Source organism: Ostrea edulis, chromosome 9, assembly GCF_947568905.1.
Source record: "Ostrea edulis chromosome 9, xbOstEdul1.1, whole genome shotgun sequence".
Lineage (NCBI taxonomy): Eukaryota > Metazoa > Mollusca > Bivalvia > Ostreida > Ostreidae > Ostrea > Ostrea edulis.
The window spans coordinates 11181885-11195091 of record NC_079172.1 but is presented as its reverse complement, the minus strand read 5'-3'; the positions used below and the strand labels follow the sequence as shown (position 1 = coordinate 11195091).

The following is a 13207-nucleotide window of genomic DNA, read 5'->3' as shown; positions in this document are numbered from 1 at the left end:
AGCTAATTTCAATTCTATACTGAATACATTTGACAAAGAACTTATTTCTGATCCCTTTGTTCAAATCAAGAAACAAACGTTATACCTTGTACATTAGAGGAGGAGCCTTATATCGGCTCAGCCTGCTGCCTAATTCTTATAATGTTATCAATAATAAACTTAAAATTGGGTCTTTAAGCAAATGGAACTCCGTAAGTTTGGAATCATCAAAGGCAATTTCGAAAAGAAAATTTAACACAAGCATCCCTTGACATTCTAAATACTAAACATTAATCTGAACAGATGTGATACTAAAAATACCCATGGATCTTCTTGTGGAAAATTCGAAAAATCATATTATGTGTATTCCGCTGCTAGAAATTATAGCTTTGATGACTTGTTCAGCTTCGATTAGTTGACTATAAAAGATACACATTGTCTACCACGGAACAGCGAAACTTTGTCTTATGGTGTTAATTGTTCTGTTTCATAAAAGTCTACATGTACATAAACGGATTCACAAACAAATAAACTGGTGTAAGTAAGTGCAAAAAAAAAAAAAAAAAAAAAATTATAAACATAGAACTAGTACAAATTAAGAACTTTTTCCAGATCCAACATGTACTGTACGGTCTACTCCGGACATATTGAAATTCAGGGGATCAACCTGAATTGTTCATTATATCTAAAATTCAATATAAGTAATAAGTACATGTAGTATGATAATCGATGTTGAACTGTATGAATAATGGTAGTGGGGATTTATTTTAACTTCAATATAAAAGATAGTTCAGTATAAGCAACTTCAATATCATAAGTGAAGTAGACTGTATTGATTGATTGATTGTTGTTTAACATCCCTCTCGAGAATATTTCACTCATATGAAATATTCTCGAGAGGGCTGCAAAATTTAGGCCTATGCTCGGCGCTTACGGCCTTATAGCAGGGAGGGATCTTTATCGTGCCACACCTGCTGTGACAAGGGACCTCGTTTTTTGCGGTCTCATCCGAAGGACCATCCCATTTAGTCGCCTCTTACGACAAGCAAGGGGTACTGATCGAGGACCTATTCTAACCCGGATCCCCACGGGATAAGTAGACTGTATTTATATATACCTGCATCATAAAATATGTTTAAACCAAGCAACCCAACTAGATTCTTCACAAAAATTAAGTTACTTAATTAAAAGTCTTTCATTTGATTGTGTCAGATGATTTCAAATTCTATTTACATTTTTCACATTTTTAAAGGCGTTGTTATGCTCTACTTTTATTTACTAATTTAATACGTCGCACTGCAACCAGAGTTCTCCATAATATGAGAGTTCTAAACGTATAGAACGCAAATCGCACATCCTAACAAAGAAATTTTACAACTGGCTATATACACAATGCAAAATAGCTGATAGTTGTCCTCTTCTTAAACCAACCAATGAATTTTCAAGTCGGTATATATATATATATATATATATATATATATATATATATATATATATAATCCAAATAGAAAGAGTTGATATCACACAGTCAAAATAGTTCAATAAAAAAGCAGGAAAATATACAGTTCCAAAATATACTTAAATCACTAGCGCTTTCTGGATTGTAACATCCATCCTCAGGTGAATACAAATAATGAATACAAAGTTGTTTATCTTTGAGACGTGATTTAAATATATTTTGGAACTGTATATTTTCCTGCTTTTTTATTGAATTATATATATATATATATATATATATATATATATATATATATATATATATATATATAAATATATACACATACATACATACATATATATATATATATATATATATATATATATATATATATATATATATATATATATATAAAAATCATGTCACAATCTTTATTGTTTGTAGGAGGGGGGTAATAATTTTTTAGTCACACTTGGTACGTTGAGTTCCAGGTTAATATATTGAAACAGATATTGAAAATCAAAAATTGAAGTATAAGTATATTAATTAAAAATTTATCAATCACTTTCTATTTTGTTCATATTCATTGTTTTCCTTAAGAGATAAAACAAAAAACAACAAAAAAAACCCAAAAAACAAATCTAACAAACGTGATAATTGATCGCATCTCGTGAAGTGTCTCATTACAAGATTCCGGAAGACCTACGTCTAGAACCATTTTTTCAATTCAAGATTTCCTGCGTGGGTTTGACGACTATAAAACTACATACACATGTAAATATTGTACATGAATAACTCAATTGGAGAATTTAATTATACACGCAGGATGTTTTTTTTAAAATTAAGTTAAGTACCTAAACGTAAACCGTTCTACATCTATCGATTTGTGTAAAGACGATAACATTTTGCTAGAAATACTAATGCATGGTAAGCATTTTCTCTCTTTAAGTATTTCTTGTAGTGAATGTGTTTTTAATTGTATGGTAAGCGAATTGTTCAATGTTTTGCTCGTGATTAAATCTATTATCTATACCAAGAACTTAAATCTATACATTGCAATGTCAGTTTAAGAGTGCTGCATGTATAAGTTGGCGTAATAAGCAATTGGATTTGAAATCTATCTGAGAGAGAGAGAGAGAGAGAGAGAGAGAGAGAGAGAGAGAGAGAGAGAGAGAAAAGGTGATTTCTACCAAAATCACATAAAAATAAAACAAAATTGCGAAACAAGGGACTGGATTTATACATGTATATATCAATATTAGTCTGAAATGAGTAGAAAAATTAAGATCATCCCCTGCACTTGATACCCCTTTACTATTGAATCAAATCTCACCGGGACTTTATCTTTTAAATGACACAATGATGTTAGATCTATTCTTGATACTGGTTCAGGTCACTTGGCAACGGAATTAACACAGAAAAAGTGATGTTCTTTTCATATGTGGGATGAATTTATCACTTGAACAAAGAAAACAATTTCTTGCTGTCGAAAGCAGAAAAAGAGATGAAATGACTCGGACAAAATGAAAGTCTGTTTTTAGAATTTACCAATCGATTTAGTGTTTGTTGTATTTACCAACTATACACTGGATTTGTTTTGAGTGACAGATAATCAACTTCATTAATCTTCGCATTTTGTATGAGAGAAATGAGAGAGAGAGAGAGAGAGAGAGAGAGAGAGAGAGAGAGAGAGAGAGAGAGAGAGAGAGAGAGAGAGAGAGAGACAGAGAGAGAGAGACAGAGAGAGTAAATGAGAGAGAGATTTCAAAGTAAAGTGTATGTGAATTTGATTTGATTTGAACGTATTTTATTGTATATAATATATACAAAAGGATCAAAAGCAAGTTCGTACAACTTACGAGTTCTTCTCCTTATAATTTAATACATGTTACAACACACAATTGTCTTTAAAAATAATATACAGAGAATACATAAATGGTAAGTGTTCTATAGATAAACAATGGAATATGATATGATCGACAGCCAAATCTTTTGGTTTCATGAATATACGTCTGAACATAAGAGAAAATACAATTATTTAGTTCAGTAGATAAGACATCATCACCCTAAAGTAGAAGACGTGTATCAATAATAACCAAATCACTAAACATGTATGTTGATAAACATTTACTTGTCTTTCTATATGAATTATGAAGAGAAGTAACACCCATTATCTCCAAAGCAGATTTTATTGTGTTTTGTTTTGAACATATTTCATTGATCAAATCAAAGGGATTGGGAGCAAGTTCTAACAAATTACAAATCCCTCTCCTAAAATATTACAATATGTGTTGCAATTAAGATAATAATTAACAGGTTATTGTGGTGTAGGAATGAATTTGTTTGTTTGTGTTAATTAAATGTTTAATTGAGAATTTTTCACTCATACTGTGACACTTACAGTTGTACATGTAGTGCCACAGATTTATACATGCTCAGTGTCGTAGCAATGGGAGTTCTAATCGTGCCAACCTCCTACCGTGATACAGGAATCTCATCCGTAAGACCCACCACTCTCACATTTAATGCTTGCCTTAAAGTCATATGTGTTGAAATGTGTAATTGAGAATTATCAAAACAATAAAAAATATTTCATAAAATAGCTCTCCTTTTCCAATATTTTTTATCAATCGTTGCTTTGCGATTAGACAATGTGGTGGGTTTTTTTTAATTCTTGGATCCGCTCCTCATAAATCTGATATAATTGCCATAAACATTAAATTTTCCTTATCAGTTTCTCGTGTCTCTATCAATTTCTATTAAATAAATGATGTGTGAAGATACCATGCAATTTCTTTTGTTCAAGGAGTCGTCAAAACGAAAAGGGAAAATTATCTTATTTTTATCTGAAAATCTAATGTTTTATCGCTGGTTGCTTTGGAAAGGGGGAAAAAAAAAAAAAAAAATTGAATAAAAAACCTTCCGCACGTCTCCATTTCATTACATTATGTCATAGGCGTGATCTCATTCTTAAATTATATATATCAAGAACAAAAAAATAAAATTAAAATTAAAAAAAAAAATTAAAAAAAATAAGAGACACAAAACGATCGTTGTTGTAATGACTCATCCTAAAAGTTTCAGTAAGTAATATTGACACGAGGGATTGGATGTCATTTTTTTTCTCTCAGCACCTGTTTTAAGATCAACGACCCCCTTATCTAGATGGCCCGAGCCAGTTAGGGCAGAACTTCGTAAATTTCACTTTCATTTCATAAAGTAGAGTAAAGAAAAGCACAACCTTACATATGCCTCCTGAAGTAGGTAATTTGCACCTTGTTTCTAAAACCTTAAGAAAATAGACATAACTCTGTCACAATAACCACTTCCTATGAAATGATTAAATTGCCACTTAACCGTAGAAGTTTCACGCTGTTTTCATTGTTAAAATCATCAAGACGTGTTACACACTGCGCGTATTATTAGGAGTAATTCACAAATATCTGTCACATGATTTTTCTTTTCTTTTCAGCGATCAAAGAATCGGTGCAGTGACCTAAATGAAGTGATGCACAGGGTATACTTATTCTAACTTTTTTCCCTCGTAATTATTTCGTCAAACTACCGGATATTTAATCAACTCCCCCTGGATTATGTGGAGTTTATTTTCTACCAATCACTCGAGGTTACTGGGGCAGGCTGGATATATAGATAGCACTCCTGTATTTTTCCCAACACATATTGATAGTGGAGAATTTGTTTACAAACATTTGAACGTGGTATGTATATTTTATCTTTCATGGATTTATGCATGCATATCAATTAGCTACGATGTATATATCGACGTCTATTTCTTGAAGTAGTTGCCTTTCTTGAGCTTTAAACTTCGTTCACCTAACACCGTGAGCTCGGTTTTGGGTTAGCTTTTTCATTATTTATTAATATCATTTTTATTTTGGCTTTTTTAATTTTGGGTTTGTTTTTTAATCGCAAATTATGAATTAATCAAATAATCAATTTTGAGCATTTAGCTAATAATCTTGCTTTCAGTCGTAATTAAAAATACTTTCTTGTAAATTTTGTTTTCAGTGAGATAAGTTCTATAACGACTTCTCAAAGACAGGATAGGAAATTGTAAAAAATTAAAAGTGTGTATTACCCAGTTTAACTATGTGCCCTTTGAAATTTGTGTTAAGTGTGCATCTTAACAAAATTGACACGAGTGGCATCAGACTTTAATACCCGCTAACTATATTTTAAAAAAAAATAAAAATCATTGTATGAATATGTTGCATGCATTGTTTAGAATGGTAAAAAAAACCCACAACAACAACAACCAGAGAACGAACTCCTCTAAAACACGATGTTCTTATACCAGTCCTGAGACCAGAATCACCCAAATCGATACATTTAATAATTTTCAAAAACAGTAATTTGCAATGATATAAAAAATGGAGAATTATAGATTATGTTGATCTCCCACAGACATTTACGATGTAAAATGGAAATGCTTCTAATTTATCTTATGCTTGAAGTTCCAGCCGATAACATTTCATACAGTTTTATATTTGACTTTGCATTTTGATAAATGTGACAGTTATATATAACAATTTGATAGGAAAATTGTTTTATCCTGTAGAAGATCATTACACACAGGTGCGCGCCAAATCATTTGAGGTTTACTTCCTTCGAACTTCAGATTACTAACTAGGAGTAAATAATTGCGGGGAAATTTAGTTTCGTATTACCCTGACTCATTCTTTAACAGGTATATACGTTGATTGGTCATTGGTTATGCGAGTAGATCGTTTTTTATCATATTTAAATTTATTTTAATAATCCAGTAAACCAAGCGAATGGGTTTTATAAATATGACTTCGTGGTGGTAATCCTGTATATAGATTTTAGATATGAAAAGCAATTTTTCAAGATTAAAGTTTTACATTTACAAATGTGAATTTTGACAGAAATTTGGACAATGAACAACAAACAATGCAGTTGCAGCTCCGTCAGCGCTCTTGTGCCGCCGTCACCATGTCCCAGCGAATGTCCGGATATTCAATTTACACTGACAACTTCCGACAGCGAGAGCTCCATCAAAAGATGTCGAAACTCTGTTTCAACAAGTTCCGAGAAGAGTTACTTTTCTTCGGGAAGTCTCAGTACTCATCATACACTATACAGAACAGTTACTTTGTTACTGTTGGTGATCTGCATCGCTCTGTCAGCCTCTGTCATCTCTTTGTTCCTTTTGATATCTGATTTAAGAAACAAAATTGACGATGATACAAGACACCAAAATGAACATAAGAAATTCTGTGTGCCCTGCGCAGACTTGAAGTTCGGACCATTTCCAGAAGACAATGGTCATCTTTCCATGTTGACAAGAAAGATTGTTAATGGAATTGAGATCTGCTGTGGAAATTCACCGAACCAAACGTCGACCATATTGGGCTCGGTAAGCTAGTCATTTTTAATACCATTCTACATATGTATATTCTATAATAAAAAAAGACCAAAACTATGGAATAAAAGTTAATGTATTACATGTTTTTGCAGGTGTTTGAGAAAAAGATGAATATCACACAGACAAAAGGTAATTGTAAAGATAAAGCATGTCGGGTCTGTGAAGTAAATCAAATTTTCTCTAGATATATTTATTTTCTCTAGAAAATGTGCGTTTTGTGTTGTTGAGGTTTTATGTCCAATGTACTGTTTGTTCTTAAGATTTTATGCATAATACACTATGTAGACGGAATATACATGTACATTGTTGTTCATGAATATTGAACTTTTAAAAGTGGGGATATTTCTTTTATAGCTATGATCAAAGGTCAGGAAAGTTTGCGATTACACAGCAATGCGACACAGGAGAGCCGCGCCGATGTTGCCGCGCACCTACTGATTGGTCCTCAATACCCAGCATTGGTTTCAGGTATATTTACTTCTCCCAATAATGCTTACATTAATCTGAATATCATAATTACAGAGTTAACATTACGTGACACAGAATGGTATTTAAACTCTGGGAATACCATAGTTTAAAAAGGTTTTTTTGACACATGAAAATGAAGTATTTTGAACTGCATTTTTATTTTAGAGCCTGGCCAAGCAGCGGTGCGAAACTGGCTAACAGCTGACCCAATAGCACACGTTAAAGGCGTGCAATTAAGGAACGACCGTATTCGTGTCAACAATTCAGGCCTCTACTATTTATACAGCCAGGTTTACTTTCTGTCTCAATATTTAAGCGGAGTAAGTTTAAGTGCTACAACACTGTATCACTACGTGTATAGGTACAATGTAATTTATCCTAACGGTGGTGAGGAACTACTTCTCAAAAGCGTAAGAACACAGTGCTGGGAGCGCACTAAAGACTATGACGACTACACAAGTTTTACTGCCGGTGTTTTTCGATTGAATGTTGGTGATGAAATATATGTCAAAGTTTCAAATATCAGTCAGGTTTCTCCAGACCCCAAAGCAACTTTTTTTGGTATGTTTAAGTTAGGGTGATGTTAGATACACCATTGCCTCAGAGGGCATTGCGAATGTAACATGGCGATGTGTTCATTGGCTTGTGTACTTAAACATGATATATCTGTGTTGCAGAAATTCAGGAGTCAAAAACTGCACCAGTTTTGTACGTAGACTTCAATGCAATTTTATCACCGGTGAAATGAATTTTTGAATATTCATTAGTTTCAAATTTATGACATGTTGTTCAAATCAAAGAATGTATATTTTAACAGCTTATTTATTTTATATATTGAAGTACGTCCAGTGTGTAGACGTGCCGGTTTGTTTACATATTATAATTAGATATATACGCGCATTAAGGTTAAATAACCGTCCAATGTTTGATAGTGATAAATGAATGATTCCCCGTGCATTGTTTACATGTCAGTTGTGACATTTCTATGTATATACATATATTTATATTTGCAATTGTTTTCATGTGAATATCACATGTCAAATAAATGTTTACTTATGCTATGTGTCTGTATAGAATACTGAAGATGAACACAGCCCCAACGCCATTCATAATCTCCAACAGAAGTATTTGATGGAAGATATTTTTTGCTCAAGTATCAAAGTCTTAACTTGAAGGCATAGACACCTTGTTCTACAAACCCCGTGACACATTCATTGTTTTTAACTGTAATCTATCCGTCAAAACATAATATACAAAACTGTATTTACACACCATACAGTGTATGTGTCGATATATAGAAATAAAGAACGATAATCTGTTCAGTAGTTCGTTGTATTTATGGTGATAGAACATTGATTGCATCACCATCACACACGTCCAACTTCTATAGCTAGCATGAAAGCTCAGTTACGTTTTCTTCCTGACAGTTTAAAGGCAACTATTTTTATCCGTGTAAATTACAGGCATACAAACATACAATGTAATACTACATTTAATTACAATTTAGCGCCTCATACATAAAATTAATGCATTGTACTCATATCTTTCTAGATTAAATTATACACTCTTTTACAGTTTATGTGCTTAACGAAATGCTTGGTATGAATGTACTTGGTTTGACATATATATATATATATATAAATATAAAAAGGGAACAACGATTTGATACATGATTTACCTAACACTGTAGAATTCATCAACTTCATTAAAGAGAAAAGTGCGTGCATAGCCTTGAGACCTTACAATATTACTCAATTGTCCGACCTTATTACTTAATATACATCATAAACACGAAACTTTATAAATCTTTGTTGCTTTTATTATGTATACATGTATCTCAGACATGTGACTGTGCATGTTAATGTTTCTGATATACATAAGATAAAACGGATTGTATGTATAATTAAACATGTCGACGATAACCTCATCCTATAGAGACTACAAACCTTTTGTTGACACGCGCTTATCTTTCATACTATAATAATAATAATGGTAATATGATAACTGATGTTACTTTGCAGCTGCCCATATTATCGTAGCAAGTTTTCTAAATTGCTGCAGTTGTGGGACATTTTCAGTCAATCAATCAAATAATAAAAAACAAATTCTGACCCACACCTAGCAGGGTGGATATTAAGTATGTACACTTGATTGATTGTATAATTTTTAACGTTCCTCTCAAGAATATTTCATTCATAAGGAGATATCACCATTGCCTGTGAAAGGTTGCAAAATTTAGACCTATGCTCAGCGCTTACGGCCTTTGAGCAGGGGGGGTTCTTTAGTGTGCCACACCTGCTGTGATCCGGGGCCTCGGTTTTTGCGGACTCACCCGAAGGACCGCCCCATTTATAGTCGCCTCTTACGACAAGTAAGGGGTACTAAGGACCTATTCTAACCCGGACCCCCACGGGATTAAGTACACTTGACGTTTATAGCAATTAATCCAGATGGCCTGCTCATTCACACCGCTGATCAATGTACATATACCTACATGGTATAAACAAAGTGCTTTGACAGGACTTACCCGTTATTAGGACTTAGACTAATGAAATACAGAATTTACCAAAGGATTGTGTTGATTGATTACATCTTGATTAACGTCCCTCTGGAGAATTTTTCACTCATATGGAGACGTTCAAATTTAGGCCTATGCCCGGCGCTTACGGCTATTGAGCAGTGAGGGTTCTTTTTTGTGCCACACCTACTGTGACAAGGGACAGCCGTTTTTAAGGTCATCTCGGAGGACTCGTGACATTCACGCCTGATGCCGAGCGTTTGGCGATGGAACTGTTGCTACCTGTTTTAATGACTTAAGTCTGTCGCGGCCGGGATTCGAACCCCCGACCTTCCGCATGCGGGGCGAACGCTCTTACCTAAACGAATATAGCACCAAGGTAGAACTATATTACAAGACGGTTGGAAAACTAAGAACGGATTCAAAGCATGCTCATAAGTATCTTGATCAAGTGGCCAATCGCAGAATTTTCCTTAAAGTCATTTTACCTAAAAGTTTACTTAAGAGTCATGCTGGTGATACGAAAAGATATAAATAGGATCCGACTACGATAAAAATGATTTATCATATCTAAACTATGTGGTTGAAAGACAATAGGGGCATTAATCCTTGTAGGGGAGCTAATATGTCGTGATGTACTGCACGTACGATTCAAAAAGAAGATAAGGAGTATAGAAGAAAGCGTAAAACAATGGCGGTTTATTTTGGTGATGCGTCCACAGATAGCGGAGTGACACTGGAACAGACAATTTAAAACTCAAAGACTGATTTGAACAGAACAGCAAGGAAACAGTGGCTTAGAAAACTAAGCTTGTACAGATGGTACAATAATGAAATAACGAAATGACAAAGGGGTTGTGGTCTTTAAAATGGAATGTTTTGAACCTCAGAACGACTGAGTTCTATTCAACGATAGAGGATAATAAACTGAGGGATACTATCCCAAGGTCATCCTCAACGATAGAGGACAATAAACTGGTATGGTTGAGGGATACTATCCCAAGGTCATCCGTCTTGTCAATCAAGGCAGGTAGCTTGCTCGATATAATTGTAAGAAAAAAATGTTTCATCAGCTTAAATGTAAATAAAATGAATCCATTCGGTAATTCATGTCAGTGAGTGTCAATATGTCGACATTGACACTAGCATAGAGTTAAATGGCGGATCTGGTTCATCGTAAATAACCCATTGATATACGACAAACGTCTCTGTGTTGTCCGAACATCAGCTAGGCTCAAATACAACGTGGACCGCCATAGAGACTCCAAATCGTTGAAATGAAACAGGAACTAGGTGTACAATAATTATATATAGAACATAGTAGAATTAGTGAGACTGAAAACGTAGCCATGCAAAATATAAAAATACAATGTATGCTAAAAGTCAAGTCCTTCCGAAGGGTGTTTGCCCCCCCCCCCCCCCCCCCCCGGTTGCCATGGATACTTAGAGGGTATGGTGGCCTTTGGACCGAATCTTCTGTCTAACTATTGATTTGCAAAAACTTTTATCTACTGCAGTGCATGGGATTTGATTGATTGATTTTTTACGCCGTTTTGGCAACATTTCAGACAGTTAACGGCGGTTAACTAATTGAATTATGTTTGGTTGTGAGTGTTTGAGTTTCCCTGACTGCCTCCAGTGAGCGTGCATGGGATACCTAACTAATATACTCAAAATATTTTTCTCTCTCATCATCATCCAAAATTGTAATGGTTTCCAATGGACCGCGGTGGTAGCCTAGAGGTTAGAGCCACAGGGGCTAAGCCCGTTTTGGGCCCGAACTATGTGATACCATAAATATAGAAAGGGGTCTAACTCTGACACAGATAAAAAAAACTTACCACTCGCTTCAAATGCCTAAATAAATCTTAAACTAGTTAAGCTATGCGTAGTTTGTCGTTTTCCTTGCATAGATTAATGTTTTAACTACTTGCATGCCAAATTTAACTGGTTCTTAAAATAACAAAGATATACGTCATCGTTCTCTCGATTTCACTTGTTTATTTTTACTAGGACATTTACCGGTCCAGGTCACGGAGTCGTTTCTTGCCTATGACAGCAGCGAAATTCAGACTAGTATGGAAGATTTCGGACCTGTCAATTAAAATTTCACCTCAATTATACGCTACTTACTTCCTCATATTTTAATAATGTTCTTCGTGTAGACGTTACACGACTTATTTTTCCTCAGCAGCATCAACTGTCGACAAGTTTTAAGGAACGCACTAAATACCAGTGACTTGAAATTTGGCATGCAAGTAGTTAAAACATTAATCTATGCAAGGAAAACGACAAACGGTGTCACACGTCAAGGGAAAAAACTTTAACCTGGGCTATATCTTTTAAACAAAGGAGGGGTATGAATTTCATATATGTATAGAATTCTCATTTTATTTGGTATCAAGACTTTTGACCTAGTGACTGAGGCCATGGACATTGACATACATTTCCCAAACTCCATCTTTTTGGGATAGGGTAAATAGAGTCACGCTTACCGGCGAGCTACATTGTCTTTTGACAACTCTTGTATCATTTGCTATGTGTTATCTGTGTTCCACCAATGACGTTGTGAAATGCGAAATACTCATAATCAATCTTGACATAAGAAGTAAAAACATTTATTCCATAAAATAAAGATCATGCAGGTAACACAGATGTTTCATTTTGTTATGTTTGCTTAACACGAACTTGGCAACATTATACTGACATTTATTACTCATCCAACGTGTTCAAGTTTGGCATGTATCATATAACTCACAGCTTTTATTTCGTATGCAAAAAAAGTAAAACGAGGCATTGTGTACAAGATATCAAGAGAAGTGTTTAATTGCAATGACACAGAGACATTCGAATAAGAAACGGAAAGGTGTTTCCTTATTATTTCCCATGTGTCTATAACATATGATCCAAAGGCCAAGGTTTGTAGTGCGCTTTTCTTAAGATATTGATATTGGCTTTCGGTTTACACAATAGGAGGTACATGTTAGAGAAACTTTAAAAAGTCAAATGACGTTGCAATCTGTTTTTCAGATTCGCTGTCGAGTGTGACGGCCTTCGCACTGTCAAAAAAAACCTCAGTACATGTGTATGAAGAGTAACCTGTATTCGTTAGAACAACGAACAAGCAAAAGACCAACGCTTCTCTGCAACACTGAGTGTAAAGTAGGGTTCCAGATCCACGTTAGACTCGAGAAATCTCTGTATGAAGTCTATGAAATAAATCTTATACATAGCGCCTTGCTGTAGTAAAGGACCTCTGTTTTATGGGTCTCCATGTTTTGTCCTGAGATTCGAACTCATGTCTAATGTGGCGGCTTTGCAAGAAAAATTAACATTTACTCGGAAATCTATGCTAAAATTACGCTGACGACGCTATGGATGGGATTATTAAAAATCG

The 13207-nt window shown here is 34.4% G+C and overlaps 1 protein-coding gene across 1 annotated transcript; it reads left to right on the top strand.

The window, feature by feature from the left end:
* The first annotated feature begins 2212 nt into the window (after nucleotides 1-2212).
* Nucleotides 2213-8610, top strand: LOC125659502 (tumor necrosis factor ligand superfamily member 10-like). The gene is made up of 6 exons (XM_048891182.2): nucleotides 2213-2344; nucleotides 4890-5136; nucleotides 6325-6815; nucleotides 6917-6953; nucleotides 7179-7292; nucleotides 7458-8610. The coding sequence occupies exons 3-6, from the start codon at nucleotides 6336-6338 to the stop codon at nucleotides 7871-7873; spliced, it is 1047 nt and encodes a 348-aa protein (XP_048747139.1). The 5' UTR covers nucleotides 2213-2344; nucleotides 4890-5136; nucleotides 6325-6335; the 3' UTR covers nucleotides 7874-8610.
* The last annotated feature ends 4597 nt before the right edge of the window (nucleotides 8611-13207 follow it).